The 21512-nt window shown below is 43.1% G+C and overlaps 1 protein-coding gene across 1 annotated transcript in view; it reads left to right on the top strand.

The window, feature by feature from the left end:
- LOC136827173 (uncharacterized) overlaps positions 1–21512 on the top strand; it is a 369000-nt gene that overhangs the window by 211478 nt on the left and 136010 nt on the right. Inside the window, exons 4-5 of the mRNA XM_067084944.1 lie at positions 8235–8314; positions 10130–10303. Coding sequence (XP_066941045.1) covers positions 8235–8314; positions 10130–10303 — 254 coding nt within the window. The remainder of the gene's footprint in view (positions 1–8234; positions 8315–10129; positions 10304–21512) is intronic.

Raw genomic sequence — 21512 nt, 5'->3', positions numbered from 1 at the left:
ACTGCGACAGGCTTACAGGCTGGCTAGAAATAGCCCACTTCCTAATGGCACCTCGTCTGCAAAGGTCATGACAAAACTTAGGAATTACTTCACTCGGTGGGGAGCACCTGAACAACTGTCTACGGACGGCGGCACCAACCTAGTGAGTGAAGAAATGATGGCCTTCTATAGGAGATGGAGAGTTGACATACGCCTATCATCTGCCCACTACCCGCAGTCAAATGGGAGAGCCGAGGCCGCGGTTAAGTCCGCAAAGAGGATAATTAGAACAAGTATCAGTGGGACTGGGAGCCTCGATAACGACAAGGTGTCACTGGCCATGCTACAGTACCTGAACACGCCCTTGAGGGGTATAAATAAATCTCCGGCACAACTGGCAACTGGGAGACAGCTACGAGATGGTGTTCCGACCGCAAAACTCAACTATATGGTAGACCGCCACTGGAGAAAATCCATTAGAAAAAGAGAACGTCAAGTAGCAAAAAGAAATAAGAAGATAATTGACAGCGGCACCAACAGGAGGCTCACGCCCATACAGCCAGGCACACACTTTAGCGTTCAGAACCAGATGACTAAGGCCTGGGACAGGCTGGGAATTATAGTCGAGCAACGACCTCATAGGCAGTACACAGTAAGATTAGATGGCAGTGGGCGTTCGTCGATAAGAAACAGACGACACCTCAAGGTCATTGAACTGCCCGCCAGTGAGCCAACAGGAGCCACTCCTACCGAAGACGAAGTGGTTCAGAAGCCTAAGTCTTCCCCATCAACGCCAAAGGTACGGCCCTCAAGGAAGAGAGAGGCCCCTGCCTGGATGAACGATTATGTATAATTAACCATGCTTTGATTCTGCATTTTACAAGATGAAAGTGTTTTCTTTTTTTTTCTTTTACTGAGTTTAAATGTACCTTGAGTTCGTATTTGCTGATGTGATGATTATTTCACTTTATATGTTAGTGCCACTGATGTTGAACTCTCTCTCTCTTTCACTCTCTCTACTTTTCCATCATCTTAGTGTTGCCATTACTCGTTATGATTGTGGTTTGCCATACCTGTCTTGAATGTTTTTCTTTAAAAGTGTTAGTCATTTCGCTTGTCATATTGTCTGTCTTTAGTGTTGCCAATGTGTTGTCAGTGATAAGTCGGAAAATATTACCCTCTTCGTGATATTTTGGGAGGGAGATGTAAGATGTATTAGCTCATGAACCTGCTAGCAGCGCCTAAGCGCCGCCCATATAAGTGACGTCATTGTCACGAGCTATCTGTACTTCCGTCTTCCGCTGTGAGTCAGTTGTAATGAAGATACGAAACCATGATGAGTATCATTTCCTGATCCTGCCTAGCATTAGACCCAACATCGAGATATTGGAGAACCCAGCATGGACCCCATTGACTTGCCTAGGGCCTTGGACATGGCTGCACAAATACATGGGTTTTGAAGGGTTGTGTGTGCCAAGCAGACTCACCTTTCATACCGTCAAAGTACCTCGACGGCTTCTTCAGATCCCGAATCCCCAAGCGCCCATGCCAATTGCTATCCACTTCTTTGGTAACTCAGTCCTTCAGCTTGGAACCACAGCCAAGTACATTTACTGCTGCCATTGTCAATATGCAGGGCTTCTTCAGCCAAGAATCTGATGTGTCACTGCCCCACTTCAGTGGCCCTAACCCTCTAGGTACCTCTATGTCTCTTCCAACCACTTCACTACTTAATGTCTCCCAAGAGTTGTAGGAGGCAGAGGAATAAGATGCTGGCCTGGACGACACAGTCATGCAGGTGGAGGGCGAGGAGGTGAAAGAAGGTATCAGTCCAGCACAGATCATTCTTTGAAAAGTAAAAAATGTCTCTGGAAACAATAATTGTATTATTATTTTGCTTTGCTAAGAAACTGTGGCAGTGTGATTTGAGATCTTTTGTTGTACCACTATCATCACAATGACGGTAGATTGGTATAATTTCTGCAGAGACATTTGTTGTGAAATTCTGCTGGCTGATTATACGAAAATCAGTGGCCCTGCTCATACTGTTGAGATAGACGAAAGTAAATTTGGGAAATGGAAGTACAACCGTGGCCATAAGGTTAATGGAGCCCGGGTGTTCGGTGGCATTGACTGACAGACGCATGAGACCTTTTTCAAGGTCGTTCCAGACCTCTCCACTGAAACTCTGCTCCCAGTGTTGTTCAACAATGTACTTCCAGAAACCATTAACATATCTGATTGCTGGAAGTCATACAGCGACATCCTGCTTTTGTTATGCTGCTTACTTGCTTTTTTTTTTGGCGGGAAAGTTGATGTCCTGAAGTCGTTCACTGGCTCCTGCAGGATATTTGTATATCCAAGGGACGCACCTAAAGCTCATTAACAATGACTCAAATGAAAAATTGCATAGAATAAAACATGTTCAGCAAGCCGAAATCTACCCAAAAAATAACTTACCTGGGAAGTTTTGCGTGAATTTACAGATCAACAATTTTTTCAGCGGAACATAACTTTTTCTAAATAACCAGTTGACATGAACCCAACCTGACTGCAGGAAATTTAATTCCATCCAGTCGTATGCACCATTGACCCAGGTCATTCCCTAGGGCCACGGATTAAATACATATAACCGATCAGAACATGTCTGATCAATATGATTCATAGGGCTATGCCCCGATGCACAGTCACCCTTTCTTTCTCTGTTTACCTGCCGAGATGGAGAGTCACAATAGAATATTGTTCCCTAGAGTAACGTCTGTTGACAAATTTAGTTTCTGTACTGATCTTTACATTCCAATTGTACTTGAATTTCTTTGAAATACTGGTGAATTTACTATGTGGCTGTACCAAGAAGGATTACCTGATGATTATTCCGGATTGTGTACCACGTGTAACGTCAGAAACAGATGATTTCTCCAAGATGGAATCAATCCCAGCACTGGACAACCGGTCTACATGTGGAGCTGTGTAAATCGTAAGTGCCGAAAGAAGATATCAGTCTGGCATGGATCGTTCTTTGAAAAGTAAAAAATGTCTCTAGAAACAATACTTGTACTATTATTTTGCTTTTCTAAGAAACTGCAGCAGTGCGATTTGAGATCTTTTGTTGTACTGCTATTATCGCATACGATGGTATGCTGGTATAATTTCAGCAGAGAAATTTGTTGTTAAATTCTTATGGCTGATAACAAGAAAATCGGTGGTCCTGGTCATATTGTCGAGATCTATGAAAGTAAACTTGGGAAATGGAAGTACAACCGTGACCGTAAGGTTGATGGATCCTAGGTGTTCGGTGGCATTGACCAACAGACGCATGAGACCTTTTTAAAGGTCATTCCGGACTGCTCCGCTGAAACTCTGCTCCTTGTGTTGCTGGACAACATACTTCCAGAAACTACTATCATATCTGATTGCTGGAAGTCGTACAGCAACGTCTGGGATCATTATTTCGCGCATAATGCAGTAAACCACAGCATTAACTTCGTTAGTCCTGATGGCCCGAGTGTACACATGAACACTATAGAGTCACAGTGGGTCATTCTCAAAGGGAGCATGTTACCGAGACACGGTATGCAGAAAGAACTTTGCGAAAGCTATTTTTCTACATACTGCATCCAGAAGCAATATTTAGAGGCTGTTCTCTGTCCATTTCGGGCATTTCTGGATTTAAATAAACGTGTCTATCCACTCAAAAGCCGCCCGACGTCCCCAGTCTCTGATTTACTTTCCCAGCCAGTAACAGTAAGACCTGGATCAAGTACTTCCGATTCACCTGATCATCAGCCCGCTGCAAAGAAGTCAAGACTGGTACCCTCATGGTCAGACAGCAGCGATTTTGAGTAAGGTAAGCAGTGCATTTCTCTTTTTTGGAGTTTTATGTCATTGCATTATGAATTATGATGATTTGGACCTACTACCATTAAGGGGTAGCCTAGGCCAGTCAACATGTTCAAGTCACTGCGTTACAACTGTGGGGGGTCCAGGGGGAGTGAAGCCCCTGGCCAGGTCAGGGCACAGCACCCTAAGTCAGTTTAAGTTGGGTTGGGTTATGTTAAGTTAGGTCAGGACAGGTAATCTAGGTTTGGTTAGGTCATAGCAGCTGCCAAAGCATGTGTCCGAACAAATCATTAGTCCTGTCGACCAGAATGGTGGGACCAAAGTATCTACGCATTTAAATTAATGGGTTCAAAGGTGGGGGAGTCCGGGGGGGGCAAAGCCCCATGGCCATGTCAGGGCACAGCACCCTAAGTCAGGTTAGGTTGGGTCAGGATGCAATATTCTAGGTTCGATTAAGTTTTGGTTAGTTTGAGTAGGTCACAGCCTGTGACAGAGCACATGTCTGAACAGATCTTTAGTCCCCACGAATGTATGTAGAGTGGTGGGTCAGCCTGTGAATTACAAGTAATGTTTCTTATGTAGGAAAGCAGTAGCCTAGGCTAGCAGTGTCCGCAAGTACATTAGGTAGGCTACCCGAATGTTGTAGCCTTTTATATGCAGACTGGCTGGTCAGCCTTTTGTATGCAGTGGCGGTCAGCCTTTTGTATGCAGAGTGGCGGGTCAGCCTTTTGTATGCAGAGTGGCGGGTCAGCCTTTTGTATGTACAGCGGTGGGTCAGCATTCTGTATGCAGAGTGGTGGGTCAGCCTTTCGTATGCAGAGTGACGGGCCAGCCTTTTGTATGCAGAGTGGCAGGTCAGCCTTTTGTATGCAGAGTGGCGGGTCAGCCTTTTGTATGCAGAGTGATGGGTCAGCCTTTTGTATGCAGAGTGGCAGGTCAGCCTTTTGTATGCAGAGTGGTGGGTCAGCCTTTTGTATTTACAGCAGTGGGTCAGCATTTTGTATGCAGAGTGGCAGGTCAGCCTTTTGTATGCAGAGTGATGGGTCAGCCTTTTGTATGCAGAGTGGCAGGGCAGCCTTTTGTATGCAGAGCGGTGGGTCAGCCTTTTGTATACAGTGATGGGTCAGCCTTTTGTATGCAGAGTGATGGGTCAGCCTTTTGTATGCAGAGTGGCAGGTCAGCCTTTTGTATGCAGAGTGGCGGGGTCAGCAGAGCGGTGGGTTTGTATGCAGAGTGGCAGGTCAGCCTTTTTGTATGCAGAGTGGGTCAGCCTTTTGTATTCAGCCATGCAGAGTGGTGGGTCAGCCTTTTGTATGCAGAGTGGCGGGTCAGCCTTTTGTATGCAGAGCGGTGGGTCAGCCTTTTGTATGCAGAGTGGCAGGTCAGCCTTTTGTATGCAGAGTGGCGGGTCAGCCTTTTGTATGCAGAGTGGCGGGTCAGCCTTTTGTATGCAGAGTGGCGGGTCAGCCTTTTTTTGTGGCGGGTCAGCCTTTGTATGCAGAGCGTGTGGGTCAGCCTTTTGTATGCAGAGTGGCAGGTCAGCCTTTTGTATGCAGAGTGGCGGGTCAGCCTTTTGTATGCAGAGTGATGGGTCAGCCTTTTGTATGCAGAGTGGCAGGTCAGCCTTTTGTATGCAGAGTGGTGGGTCAGCCTTTTGTATTTACAGCAGTGGGTCAGCATTTTGTATGCAGAGTGGCAGGTCAGCCTTTTTGTATGCAGAGTGATGGGTCAGCTTTGTATGCAGAGTGGAGGGTCAGCCTTTTTATGCGGTGGGTCAGCCTTTGTATGCAGAGTGGCAGGTCAGCCTTTGTATGCAGAGTGGCAGGGCAGCCTTTTGTATGCAGCGGTGGGTCAGCCTTTTGTATGCAGTGATGGGTCACTTTTGTATGCAGAGTGATGGGTCAGCCTTTTGTATGCAGAGTGGCAGGTCAGCCTTTTGTATGCAGAGTGGCAGGTCAGCCTTTTGTATGTACAGCGGTGGGTCAGCATTTTGTATGCAGAGTGGCGGGTTAGGCTTTTGTATGCAGAGTGATGGGTCAGCCTTTTGTATGCAGAGTGGCACATCAGCCTTTTGTATGCAGAGTGGCGGGTCAGCCTTTCGTATGCAGAGTGGCACATCAGCCTTTTGTATGCAGAGTGGCACATCAGTGATGCAGAGTGGCAGGTCAGCCTTTTATGTGGCACATCAGAGTGGCGGGTCAGCCTTTCGTATGTACAGTGGTGGGTCAGCATTTTGTATGCAGAGTGGCGGGTCAGCCTTTTGTATGCAGAGTGATGGGTCAGCCTTTTGTATGCAGAGTGGCGGGTCAGCCTTTTGTATGCAGAGTGGCGGGTCAGTTTTGTATGCAGAGTGGCAGGTCAGTCAATTGGGATTTATTGAAATTGTGGACATCATATACCTTCGTGTCTGTTTCCCCCCCCCCCAACCCCAAAAACCCTGGTTTCCTAACTGGTCCCCCTGACTGTTGTTAGGTTTCCTTCAATTTTTCATTTTAACACTGTCACCTCAAAAACGTGATGAATAGCAATTATTTCATTTCCAGTATCAAAACCATATAATGCCAATTTTGTTAGGTTTCTTTTTTTTTTGGCGGGAAAGTCGCCGTCCCGAGGTCATTCACTGGCCCCCAGGGAAAAGTGAGTACTGCCATATGCTGAAGTTTTCCTTCAAAATAAGTTGTAATTGCAAACGATGATGGGTGAAAGACTGGATAAAGAGAAAATTTAAATTGCATAATTATGATATTTACGACTTAGGGCCAAGCACTGAAATCTATCAAGGTGTTCAACATCTTTGAAATAGGTGACCAAGAGGGTTTGGAAAAGATAAGAAGACAAGAATAGGTATGAGAGTGCAGATGAAATAAAGGTTGACTGGACAGAATGGATCACCAAAACTGTATGAACATTGCTTACAGTTTCTGCAAACAGTATCACCGTATAGGGTCATTATGTACTTAAAGTATTTACACCGTTATTTTCCTTTGTATTCCTGCTCTTTAAATTGTAGAACTAGCCCCTCAGTGGGATGGCTGGTGTCACACTTGACTGTCATTCGTGGATCGTAGGTTCGATCCCAGGCGTTGCTGTTGAGTTGGTGACATTAATCTAATCTTGGGCAGTAGTTGTAGAACGTTGAATGACTAAAGATTCAAAGTGCTTGTCCTGATGGCCCTAGACTTATCTAATGATTTTTATGCAGTATATGTAATGAATTACAAGGACAAGTCTTTCCTCTGGTTTAGCCCCCGCTGCGCTTAGGCTCTTTGCTAGCTTTTCTGCGTCCTTTAGAAAAAGCTGTTCATAACAAACCATGAAGAGGGTCCATAGATATCCTCAGAACTAGCACCACTTCTTTTAGAGTCATGAATTTTGTTTAGTTCCTTTCTGAAATTGTTTCTTGAAGTGTTCAATTTCCTTTTAACATCATGATGGTGGCATCTTTTTTCATTAACCTGAAAATTTCTAAAAGTTTCTCGTACGCAGTATTTCTTTTATCTTTCCCCGTGTCATTTTCATTTTGTATGTCCTAAAATTCAGGCATATCTTTGCAAATATCAAAGGATTGCTGCAGCTATACCTCGCTGTCTCTGTTTTCAGAAAGCGTTGCCGTCTCGGTGATGAAATACACTCCTCAGTGAAGGTGAAAACACTAACATGACTGAGAGACATTCAAGACAACAGATGACCAGTCTTTCGCTCATTCCATAAGCTCCGCCCACAAGAATGACGCGCGCGAATGACGGACTTCGAATTATTTACAAATCCATCATTCATGGTTTCTGTGATTGACATTCCATTATTCCGCTGTTCACACGGTCAGTCAGAATGACATTCATGGAAATTCTGACATTCCGAATGATCGTGTGAACTCGGATTAACAGAGCTGCCTCATGAAAAGAGGCAGGATAACGATGACTATTACATTTATACTTTAACTGCTCAGCTGTGGATAAACCGCTGTGCAGAAATAAAAACCAACAAAATAAAGCTAATTCACACACCCACACTGAAGCCGACACAGCAGTGTGTTGAATGCTCCTGTATACATCGTAGCAATCACTTCTTTCTTTGCCTTCACTCTCTCCATTTGCTGTTTCCAGTACCTCTTTTATGTCAGACTTCCTATGTTCTGCATGTAAACACTGTGTTTGACATTTTAAAACCGCGCTTGCTCCTATGCTTGTGAACAGATGCTGAAAAAAAGTTTCCTTAGTATGCTACTGATATCCTATTTGGGCATAAGAAAATCCTTCAAGTTATGTCTTATAGTTTAACTGTGCTAATGATGTACAGTAAAGGATATCTGCACATAAAAACGCTTTTCCCTCATATTGTTCTACAGATTTCAGTACGTTTATAATAAGATGAAAATTCCTCAGTAAATGGCATTCATTTAATTTCTCTCCCAAAAGGTGGAAGTATTTGTGAGGAGCAACTTCAATGAGCCAGGATCTGAGTTCGAGCCTTGGGTTCCTGACGACTGGATTCCAAAGTAAGTATGTTTATACTCGCTTATCAAAAACTTGCGTAGACATTCAGTGAGTAAAGAACATTCACAGATTTAAGGTCATCTCCTATCTTCAACCAAAAATATGTCACAAAAAATAAACAAATAAAACCGCATGTGGACTCTGACCTACTGTACAAGGCAAAAGTGCTGATACTTTTGCCAATAAAGTTGTCCTCGCGGTCCTTGGGGAAGGCGGCTGCCTTTGGCCGTCTGTTTTCCCCGATTGGCTTTTCACCTGTTGTGCTCTTCTGTCATTCTTTTTATATTACATCACCATATTGCATAATGTTTTATAATCTCTTGTTTCCTGTTGAGGATCCTTTTCATGACTGCCACAAGAAACTTTCATTGTATTCATTTTTCAGAGAGTTGCCATTTGTTTTTACATAGTTCTAATTAAAAGCGAAATAAATTGAGAGTGACTATTTTTGTTTCGTACTCTTTCAGTTCCTCTTCGTTTCTACTACAGAATATAAGGTGTTTTGTTAGTTGAATTATCAATTCACGCTCGAAAGGTGGATAGGCTGCTGCATTTTGGTTATTTCGTTGTTTAAAACTGACTGGCAGAGTGATCTGATTCTGTCAACTCACTTTGCAAGTCACTCAGTTTCTTTTTAGCCTTCAGGATCATTTAGCTGTGTTAAGATAACTAGTGTCTTTGACCTCGAAATCTCTCTGTCTATACCCAAGGCCGCCACGCTCTCCTGTAGTCGTTACATTTGCATATGAATGCATGATCTAATGCTTCATTTACCTTAAAAAAATATATATATATATATATATATATATATATATATATATATATATATATATATATATATATATACAGTATATATAGTTTTTTTATCACATCACCATGACATTTTATGTACAAACATTAAGCTACAAATGTCTTTCAAAATCCAATATCGCGCTACTTCGGGAATATCACCGAATGATGTGCCTAATGGTTAGTGACGTCGAATGGAAGTCGTTGGAGGATACTGTCAGGTTTTCGAGTCACTTAGGTACCAGTCCATTCATCACTTACTGTATAATTCCCCTTCGGTGATATAGGCTATATCAGAAGTAGCGCGAATTGGATTTTGAACATTTGTAACTTAATCTTTATATAAAATGTCATTGGTGATGATAAAAATTTTGACACATTTGTATATATATATATTAATATTTATATATATAAATGTCATATATTATATATATATATAAAATCATATATATATATATATATATATATATATATATATATATATATATATATATATATATATATATATATATATATATATATATATATTTATTACATCACCAAGGTAGAGCAAATTGGTATTAAACAACATTTATGGCTTAATGTTCATGAATATAACAAATATCACGGAGGCATGATAAAATTCATAGACAGCTGATAGCTGTTTGTTTCAAACGTCCCAATCAGCTATCATGGTGTGGTTGGGCTGATGCTGAGGCTAACTACAAATATTTGCACTCGAGAGCCATTTGTACGGTAGAGTTGTGATCAACTTTGACTTCTCTTAACAGCCAGTGCAGACCACTCGCCACTGAAATGGGAGGTTGTCATTGTCGGTGGATGAAATCTGCCAGGCGACTAACCACTAACCAGTAATATTTCCCTTCAGTATTATTTCAGAGGTAGAGCGAATGGGACAGTAAACGACATTTTTGTTTAATGATTGTGAAATAATATATATATATATATATATATATATATATATATATATATATATATATATATATATATATATATATATATATTGTAAGCTCTTACTTATTTGTCAGGCCTGAGTTCCTTGATGGCGTGGTCGACCCTCAGCTAGAGAACTGGGGACGGCATCTACATGAACTATGGAAGTCTCTTGGAAGGAAGATTTCTGCTGTAGTTCAAGAGGAACCAGAAAAGTACTCCCAGATATTTGTGAAGCATCCCGTCATTGTGCCTGGTGGGAGATTCAGGTAATAATATTAAAAAAGTGTTATATCCCAAAACAAGGTGAGCATCCTTCTTTCTTTCTTTCTTTCCTGCCTGTGTAATCTTCCCACTCTTACAGAACAAATCCTTTTGAATACAGAAATCGTCACAGATCCTTGTGAAAAAAATGTCCTCATGGCGTAACCTCTTCTGACTTTGTTGGTAACCAAAAACTGGATCTGGTGAAAATAAAATGTCTAACATGTTAGGAAATGTATAATAGTTATGTGATAAAAACACTAAATGTTGTACATGAAATATTTGGGGAAGAACAGAACAGTCCAATAATCTCATGGAAGGAATTTCCACAATGGTTTTGAGGAACTCCGCAGGACCATCCTTTAGTGTTTGAAGATGGCTCAGATCTGTATCTGTGTGTGCAAATTTCCGTAATGAAAGTACAGTATCCCATTCCTGATGGTAAGTTATATCCCATTTTAGCTTCCTAGTAACAAGTTTTCAAACAAAAACGTATGGTAGCGTGTTTAGGGAAGTAAAGTTATTGCATTATTGTCACGGCCAGAACGGGGACCATTTTTATTGTAGCAGCAATGAAATTCGAGGTAGCTCTTTCTTCATGCTTTGGTATCTTAAATTTTTATACAACTGAGTAGTTACTTTTCGAGTATCAAGAAGTGCATCACAGCTTACTCTCAACTAGACTGCAGAATTGTGCTACCAAATAGAGAACATCGTTGCTCCAGTATAAATGACTAAGTTTTTCAATTATATCGATGAAACGCCAAGTAACGAGGTATATTTCAACTAAGCACCACTGACTTTGACAAATATTATGTGGGTTCAGGCATGAGCACTCGTATTTGTGGAAGGAAGAGGGTGAAAAAGGCTTTCTTACATGAGTGAAGGTGGGAATGACGATATTTTGAGGATTCTAAACTGTTATCAGTTTGCTGATCCTGTGATGAATCGAAAGTCGACAAACCGATGATTTAACCCTTATCGTGGTTATTTGGGATCTGTCTGCTGGACACACTTTCTTTAGAACAGCTCATGTCGTTGATTAAATTTTGACTGATAACGGACATATACCAGAACCTTTCTTTTGTATTGTTAGTGCTCTTGTAAAACCTTATTGCCTCATCCAATTAATAATGTGGACACATTTTCTCTGTTTCTTGCTGCACATCTCTGAGTTGCTTATCTTAAGGGCCCCACAGACCATACGGCCGGCAGATCAGGTTCTGTTCTAACTCCGGTGTTCGTGGTACCTGTAGATAGACATTTGGATTCACTTTAGTTTGCCGAAACCTGGTAGATGAGGCTGTGTCAGCTCCGCTCAGTGATGACACTATAGACTGCGCTCTTGCAGCAGAAATTGGAAAACCCCAGCGAAAAGGAAAACCTGGATTAATGAATTGAAACTTCACCCTGGTGACTGGTTTCATTATCCGAGAATGGACGAGCAGACCGACCTGGAATTATTATATATGGTCTCCCCGCTTCTAGAAATAAAAAGCACACTTGTACAAGACAACCAATATCACTGTACAAGAGGTTGCTGGACACACTTCGGTGCCACAAGTCGTTCCTTGGGGCATATAATCCCAAAGACATGTAAAGCTTTTATTCAAGTTATGCAACACGAGTTTACAAAGGTAAAAAGTAACTATGTTGCATACACAACATCCTGCATAATCTAGTGGTATATAGTCTAGTATACAGTAGGTCTATGATCCGTTAAAGCAGAAAGGCCCTAAACCTATGTTTCTGTAACCAAGTAAGAGTGTGAGAGGGTGCAAAAGAGAGAGCAGGTAGACATTGACTGCTAGTTTATTAAGGGAGCAGGCCGCTTATGAAGCAGCGTGCGGACGTCAGTACAAAGACATACAAGGACATACAGGTGACCCGAAGTCAATTGTTCTCAATGTGAAACAGGACAGGAAAATACAGGTAACGTGACAAATAAAATTAACAGATTTAGACACAACAATGCTCTGACACACGTACAATACAAAAGGGCACAAATGAGAAAGTAATAAATGCATATTTACATAAATAAGACATGGCTAGGTATTGTGACCTAAGGTCAGGAGAAAAGGCACCGTAGAAAACAGGAAGTTCACTAAAGAAATCCCGTCGAGCAGGGACTTTACAATACTCCCTCCCCCCAAGACGTAGGCAACGTCTGATTAAAGCAGGTATCTGCTGGGGCGTTGGAGAGGGCTGTGGCTCCGCGATGTCAGCTGGGGGGTGCGTTGCATGTGGGGGGAGTTGGCTGCAGCGCTGCCTGGGTCCGGGGCCTTATGGGGGTGGCCACGCGACTTTCTTGTGGGCGGGGTGGGCTGCGGGGGCGACGTCTCCTGTGGAGGGCGTTGAGGGGTGTCGCTGATGTCCTCCTCCAACAGTGCGGGCTTGAGACGGTCTATCGACACCCAGTTGTTCTTCCCATGGATGGCCAGCCGGAATGCCTTTTTGTTTCTCTCCAGGATGAGGAAGGGTCCCCTGTAGGGCCTGGTTAAGGGTGGGTGGACGGCGTCTTTCCTGACAAAGACGTGCGTGGTGGTGGACAGACCGGGAAGCATGAAGGGGATTGTCCTGTCGGTATACGTCTGCTGGCAGGGGGAGAACTTTCCGACCGTGTCACAGAGCCTCTGGGTTGTCAGGTTGTGGCGATCCCCCATGATGAGTTTGCCCGGGGACTACGAGAGACTCCCTGTAGACTTTTTCTGCTGCGGACGGGTTGCCGTTGGCTCTGGGGGTAGTCCTCAGCCCAAGGAGGACCCAGGGCAGCTGGTACTTCCAATTCTCGGTGGTGCAGCGGGCCATGAGGGACGCCTTCAGGGACCTGTGGAACCTTTCCACCAATCCGTTGGCTGCGGGGTTGTAGGCAATGGTGCTGTGGTGAGTGGTCCTCAGCAGGCGTGCCAGGGCGGTCGACAGCTTGGACAGGAAGGCTGGGCCCCTGTCTGTTGTTATATGGTCCGGGACACCGAACCGGCTGATCCAGCTGGAGAGGAGGGCCTCAGTGCACGCACTGGCGGTGCTTCTTCCATGGACGTCGCTTCGGGCCACCTGGTGGAGCAGTTGATGACTGTCAAAAGATACCTGACCCCGCCTGATGGGGGAAAGGGGCCTACCACGTCAACATGGATGTGTCCAGAACACATTCCTGGCTGGGGGAAGTCGCCCACCCCCGACTCGGTGTGGTGCCCTACTCTGCTGGTCTGGCACCGGATGCACTGCCTCGCCCAGGTCGTTGCATCCTTCCATATGCTGTGCCAGACAAACTTCTCTGCCAACAGCTTGACCGTCATCCTGCCGGAGGGGTGGGACAGCCCGTGGATGATGTCGAAAACCAGACAGCGGCAGGAGGTGGGTACCAGCGGGTGGGGGTGGCCGGTGCTTACGTTGCTCAGCAGTGTTGGCCCCCCAGGGGCGAGGGGCACGTCCTTCCACTTGAGCGACGTGATGGTGGTGCGGTAAGCTGGAACCTCTGAGTCGGTGGCCTGCTCCCGGGCGAGGTCCTCGTAGTCAATCCCGAGCTGCACTGCGTTGAGTTCGATCCTCCAGAGGGCGTCTGCTACAGGGTTCTTCCTGCTGGGGAGGTATCTGATGGTGCAGGTGAACTCCGCGATGGCTGCGAGGTGCCGCTGCTGCCTGAAGGACCATGCATCCCCCTGCTTTGTGAAGGCGTGGACCAGCGGCTGGTGGTCCATCCAAATTGTGAAGGGCGTACCCCCCAGGAGGAACTTGAAGTGGCGTACTGCCCGGTACACTGCACAGAGTTCCCTGTCAAAGGTGCCCACCCCAGGACATACACGATGGGGAAAGGAGGGCTTATAGGGTTTATCAACATTCATAATTAATCAAAACAAGAAAGATCTCACCGGGAAAACAGCTCAACAGCAGTCACGGCAGAGAGCGAGAAACATGTCTGCAACACATGACGGCCGAAAGCAAATTGGAGTGTTTACACCTGGGCAGGCAGTACTCCCGCCTCCCGGACAGTAGTTAACTGCCTAACCACCTTGTTCGAAAGTTCAACAGCCGTTTCCAGCTCTGCTGAAAGTAATTCCTAATGTAAAGGACAGACTGTCTGTAGCCTATATCATGTCGGAGCAATTGGTATTTAACATTGCTGTATTAGGCTGGAGGGTTTCTTAACATTTCTGGTAGACCTCCTAACACTAAATGCATTTTCAACAGGTATATACTACAAAAATAAGTGAGGTCATCTTTATCTCTGAAAGACACTTCATTTCCAGTTTAGCTGACAATGCCTTCATTGACCCTCTTTGTTTCAATAAGAGGGTGCAGTACATTAGTGGGGTCAACATTATTTTCTCCAAACTCAAATTTTTTTACTGGCACTAGGGCTTAATTCCTTCAAAAACCTTCTGTTCCTCCTTAATACATTACCATTACACATTTTTAATACATTACCATTGCACATTTCATCATCATATGTTCTTGGTTCATTACAGTTTTGCCTAATAGTACCTGGGACCCAAAATTGCTCATTTGGTTGTTCTACTAACACTTTCATACCAGGTAGCAACTCTGGTAGTTCAGAACCCACATGTTGTTTATAATACCTTGCAACAACTTCGCTTTTATTCAACAAGGATTCGTGATCTTCCATTTTAGAAAGATTCCAACCAGATTTACTTGGCAAATTAGAACGAATCTTCCTACTGTAAAAAAGCTCAGCAGGACTGAGGGTTCTGCTGTCTACTGGAGTACTACATAAGCATAGTAGAGCCATCTGAGGATCATTATCTGACTGTTTTGCCTTTTTAAGGACAGATTTTATCACCCCTAACACTCATTCAGCAAAGCCATTACAGTACTCTGGGGGTAGCAGGGGCTGCTGGTAATGTGTTCAAAATCCCAGTTCATAGCAAAATTTCTGAAATCCACTGAAGTATCGTTGAGTATCGTTGTCACTTACAATCATTTTGGCGCTCCACAAACTGAAAAGATATCTTTGAAAAACTTTATAACTTCAGTATAAGTGGTTATCCTTAAACCTCGAACAATATCAATTTTACTTTAATGATCTACAAGCAAAGCGTGACTATGACCATCTAATTCAAATAAATCACTAAAAAATATTCCCCAAGGCTGGGATGGAACATCATGTGAAATCATAGGTTCTTTCCTGGTACTTTTGGCAGTTTGCAAGCAGATATGGCAATCTCTCACAGTGGTTTCTATATCAGCCATCATATTTGGCCAATAGATATAATCTTTTGCCCTAAGCTGTGACTTTATTACTCCCTGGTGACCCACATGCATTCTTCTCTAGTATTCTTTCCTATATACATCATTGATTACTGACCTATGACCACTGTATACCAAACCATCTTCTACAGACAAGTAGTCTTTCATTGACCAATAAGGCCGAATAACCTTGTGGTACTAGTTTTGACTGAGCTGGCCACCCATTAACAGTTTGTTGTCTTAGTACTGACAATACATTATCTTGTTGGCTGGCACAACACAGTTTCTGTATCTGACCAGCAGATATTTGAACCATATGAATTGCTTGTTCTAGTTTTACATCATGGCCTGGTGATGGCTGCACAAAGGATAAATAATCAGCATAAATCATATCTTTCCAAGGCTGATATCTTATACTGTACTTACATCATGGGGCTGAATACAGAGTAACATTCTCTGTTACCATGGGGGAGCAGTACTCAGTTGCTTCAAAATAATACTCTCCAGTGGCTTATGATCACTATACACAACTAATGACTTACCAGACACACAAGTATGGAACTTCTCTAAACCAAAAACATCAGCTAGGAGCTCTCACTCCATATTTGCATAGCGAGACTCAATATGGGCCAATGCTTTGGATGCAAAGGCAATGGGCTTCCAAACTGAACTAGTGGGCCTATTACAGAGGCATTAACTTCAATCTTTACAAGCATATCATGATCAAAATAAACCAAAGTTATGTCTCTCATCACCTCTTTTATCATTTCAAATGCCTTCTGATGCTTATTTCCCCATTCCCATTCTACATCCTGCCTAAGCAACTGTCTCAAAACGTAAGTCTTATCAGATAAATGAGGAATATGAGGGCCTAAATACTGGATAAGACCTAAAAATCTTTGCAGTTCTCACTTATTCTTTGGTGCTGGAAGGTTACAAATATCATACAAGTCCATAAAATTCAATAGAATCTCTCAAAATATGGCACTTTTCATACCTAAACACCAAGCCATGTTCTTTGGCTGCTTTCATAAGCCATGTAGTGTCTGGTTGTGGCCAGCTCCTGTCTTACCATATACGACAACTTCATCTGCTATTCCAATAATCCCCTTACCTACTCGTCCCAGTATATCATCCATATACTTTTGGAATAACTTACAAAGCCTGAATTTTCCAGCAGGACCATTAAAAGCGTACAACTGACTGCTCGCATCATCAAGAGAAATACTCCAACATCCATTTTTGCATCTAATTTTGAAAACACTGTTGCACCAGCAAATTTCAGACTTATTTCCTCAAGAGTAGGATTCTTATGGTAAGAGCATTTGATAGCCTTATTCAGATTCCTAGGCTCTAAACATACCCTTAACTCACCTGAAGCCTTTCGAGAAAATGCTATGGAATTAAATCAGTCACATGAAAACAGTGTCTGAGCATTTAGTTATTATACCCAGTTTTTCCATTCCCTCTAGCCTTTTGCAAATTTCTTCCTTCTGAGTAGGACTTACAACAGGTATGGCATCATGCTTTAATTCGATGATGTATTTTTGTAGAAAATTACCTATATCCTCAAAACACTGGATACATTTTGTTCAGATCCTTTTCATCCCCCTATGCACCTATCTACACCATTAGGCATCTCATCTGTGCCTTTATTGCACAACTCTTCTTTAACCACCCTATTACTGGCCCCAAAAGTACAATTATTCACAACAGGAATTTATTCACTCTTAGACACTTTAATGAGTCCTAATTTTTCTGTCAAATTACAGGAAAAAATAAGGGGTCCTTCAGCATCACACACACAAAATCTAGCAGAAACCCACTCAGAGACAACAGATTTAACAGGAATGTCAATATGGTCATAATGTTCAATACAAGTTTCATTTATTTCTGTAAGCTTAACAGAACCGCCTTGTAGCCTACTACATGGATTTTCTTCACCAACATACATCTGTTCAAACGCCTAAGGGTAATATACTACCATTCACACCAGTGTTGGCTTTCACTGTAAGCCTCACAGGCTGGGAAACATCACTAGGTCTGCAATCTAACTTTGCCATAATGAACTGCCTCTCACCTGCAAAAAACTCATCAACTGACAATATCGAAATATGTCTACTCTTGGCAACACTGACAATTCCTAACTTTTCTGTTAGGCTACATGATACTATTTGTTTTAGGCATCTTAAAGGTAAAATATTACCTTTCGCACCTGTATCTGCTTTCACTATTAGCCTAACTTTTTGATAAACACTCTTTGGCCTAGCATTTAATTTGACCATAATGGCATCTTCAACACTACATTCATTATCAGGCCTAGATATCACAATTTCCCCACAGTCAAGTTCGTCATCACTGGTAGCTTTAATATTATTTTACTCGTTTTTCAATAACTTTCCTTTCGTTTTTCTTTCTCTCGATTAAGACCTAACCTTATCACGAGATTTCGACCTATAACACACTGGCACTTTCTTTTGGATCTGCATACAGTAGATCTAAGTAGTATCTCTGTGGCGGTGATTTCCTTCTAACTTGACTTTTCCTACAGTGTTTTGGTTGATAATTATGGATTTACTTTCAATTTTTGTGGCACGAATGTAATTAACCTGTAATTAAGCTCTGAAGTCCATCCAACAGGGGTTTCCATACGCGATCTTCATAAGACAGAGCACGGGTATGTCTGTTTGGAACTTGTTAACGTATGGGTACCGGCGCCCTCCCTGTAAGGTTGGCCAAAATAAGATAACAGGAACAAGGGAAATTCCATTTTATTAACAAAAAAACATATACAACTTTCCAGGACTGCAGCCATATCTGCCATAAAGGCCCAGTGTAGAAAAAGCCAGATTTGACCTGGGTCAAAATTAGGCAGATGGAGCAAATATACAACCTTAAGAAACTAAATCTAAAAATGGAATATTTTCAGACAAATGTTACAATAAATAATAATTTTGTTATTAATGCCGACACCATTTTGTTTTTACATAAATCAACAGCAGAACACTTCCGATGATTGACATGCGACCTTGGCAGTTCAAGGTTAAGGCTGTTCGTTTCCAGTCGGAACGGAGGAGAACTTAGTTTCAGGGGATTTTTTATCAAGACGTTTTCGAATCATTAAAAAAGGCGGAAAAATATTCCCTGGAAATACAGTGAAAACTCACAAACTAATATTTATCACAATACCAAAACCAAAATATTTAAACGAGTGCTTGGGAGGACGTTTTCCTAAGTTTCAAAATCACCGATAAGGGGCGCCTGGGTGGCCCATTGAGCTCCACCTTCTGGATCAGCGTTCGGGCAGAAAGGCTGGTTTCAACCGGTCTATGGAGACCCAATCTTCCCTCCCATGGATTTTGATGCGATTGGCCTTCGAACGTCACTTTGAAGGGCGTGGGCATTCTGTTAGGGGGAATTTGAAATTATTGACGAAGACCTCCTGCAAGATCAAGGCTGGGAAAGACTGGGGTCCTTGCTTGGAAGGATAGACTACTTTTTTATAAATTTGCCGGGCAATCTCCGTAGTTTTCATTGGTGATCTTATTTCGACCAGTTCTCCGGCACGGTCAAGCGTTTTAGACTTTCTCGGCATAATAATTTTCCGTTGCCCGTGGGGGTCCTGACCGACGACTGATATGCGGCAAAATGTTTTCCAATTTTCTTAACACCTTGCTGTAAGGGAGGCCTTCAGTGAACGGTGAAACCTTTCCACCATGGTTGTAAGATGTTGTAATGGTGTTTGGTGCCCAGGATTTACAGCTCCGACAGTATCAGTGCATCAAGTGGATTTTCGGGACAACCGGCTGATCCAGCTGGTCGTTTTTGCGCATGCTGTAGAAGTTCTTCCATCGGCGTTCTGTTACTCTGGCCACCTGTTCCATGCCGTCGACGACTTTAGGAGACCAGGTCCTGAAGGTGGTAGGGGGCCGACGATGTCGACATGGATGTGTACCGTAGGTTTCTCTCCAAAGATCAAAAACCCTGATTCTTGTGGCCTATCTCTGGCAGTGGAGGACTTTGGCCCAGGTCCTGGCGTCCTTCGGATCTTGAAAGAATGAATTTTTCCTCCAGGGCGCGTTAGTTTTATTAGGGTGGGAGAGTGGATCTCTCAAAACGTAACGCCGGGAGGCCGGGATTAAACTGTAACGGCAATTTTGCTGGTGTTAGAGAAGGGTGAGACCTGAATTTTGAAGTGACGTCCCTCCACACCAGGGGGTGTTAACTGGTTTATTGGCGGGTGTCTCTGGGTCGACAGCCTGTTCACAGGTCCTTCGATCCCGAGCTGGATTAGTTGACCTCAATCCTGAGAGGGCGTCTGCTAAGTTGCTCTAGCGGGGATCTACACGGACAGAACAGGAGAAAACTCCGGTAATGCTGCCAGACATCTGCCTTGTTTGTCGTCCCCAGACAAGGCGTGGACCAGATGGTCTGAGGATGAAGGCATAATAAAGGAGGAAGTGTTATAACTTACATCAATGGAAATCGTGCCTCGGTGGGAAATTCTTACTGAAGAAGGCCAGGGGTGGGGTGTGCCGTGCATTAGATTCAAGACAGATTAATGAATACAATGGCGTCTGTTGTCAGCATAACTGGGGTCATGGTGTGCCAAAGAAATGGCGAGGATGACGTTGGAAGGTCGGTCCTGTTCTGGTCCATACATACAGTTTGGCGTCCCTTCAGGGCCTCCGTCAGGGGCCATTGGTTGGCAACACCGGGATGAATCTCCTGTATTAGAATGCTTGAACTCCTGAAGGGCCTTGATTGATGTGGGAATCAATGGCCCTGACCTTAAAACAACGACAACAATGGCCCAGGAAGAAACAGACTTGGAAGTATTGTCATTCAGTCGTTGAAGTGCTGAGGTGTTCCGTCAGTGAAAGAAAATGAGATGCTCTTGTCCAGGTCACGTTCTGTCAGCTCTTGTTTTGTCGCCCCCGTTCACTCCGATGGATGAGATTGATGAACACACACGTGTTTGGAAGAGACGGTGGGATGTCTTCTGGTTACAGGGCCCTGGACAGACGATCATGCATGCATGCGCAAACAAGGTGGTTGTATATGCTCAACCGTCGTTTGTGGCAGTGACTGATGGAATGCGCATGCCGATTGCGCATGCTTACCGTCAGTCTACGAGTGCGCATGCTTGACTGGCTGTCTATGGTTTAGCATGACAGTTTTGCTCAGTCATTTCAAGTCGTCATGGCAGGTAGATCCGAGCATCAGGAGTTTTGGTCCGATTTTTAGCCCTTTATCGAGATTTGCCGGCACTTTGGAAAATCAGAACTCCTTCAGGTGATTGTTATAAGAACAGACAAGCAAAAGGCAGATGGTTACGCTAAATTGGTAGAAAAGATGAAAGAAATAGAGCCAAAAGCGAACAGAAGCTTGGTAGTGAGAAAAATTAATACTTTTAGATCAAATTACAGGAGGGAACTGAGAAAAGTGTTGAAGAGTGAAAAGTCTGGGGCTGGTACAGATGACATATATCTGCCATCGCTATGGTATTTCGACGAACTTGGATTTCTCTACGACCAGAAATGCCAGGAATCCGGATTGTCAACCATTTCGGATGATGATATTGCACGAGAATCCTCGCCTGAAGACCCGTTTTTGGATGTGTAAATTTGCATATTCCATTATTATAATTGTTTGTAAGATAGGAAAATAAAAAGTACTATACAATGCAGTTTTATTTCAGTTGTGTCCCTATAATCGAAGAAATTATTAGAAGTGCCTTTTGAATAATCCTTTTAATTGCATTGGCAGCAAAGTTGCATACCACATGAGAATTAAAAGATATACGGATTTTGACTAGTCATAATAAAATCAATAACTATTCTGTTGCATAAATATTGAATCAATATTATGATAGTGGTGGTCAAATCACAAGAAAACATGTTACCAGTGTTATCAACGTTTTGGGCTTATTACTGAAAATAGCATTTAAACTTATCTCTTACGGTTTTGGTCCCATATTGGTGCATCATTTCCATCTATACATTCTAA

Source organism: Macrobrachium rosenbergii, chromosome 41, assembly GCF_040412425.1.
Source record: "Macrobrachium rosenbergii isolate ZJJX-2024 chromosome 41, ASM4041242v1, whole genome shotgun sequence".
Taxonomy (NCBI): Eukaryota; Metazoa; Arthropoda; class Malacostraca; order Decapoda; family Palaemonidae; genus Macrobrachium; species Macrobrachium rosenbergii.
The sequence above is the reverse complement of the archived record's forward strand: the minus strand, read 5'-3'. Positions and strand labels throughout refer to the sequence as shown.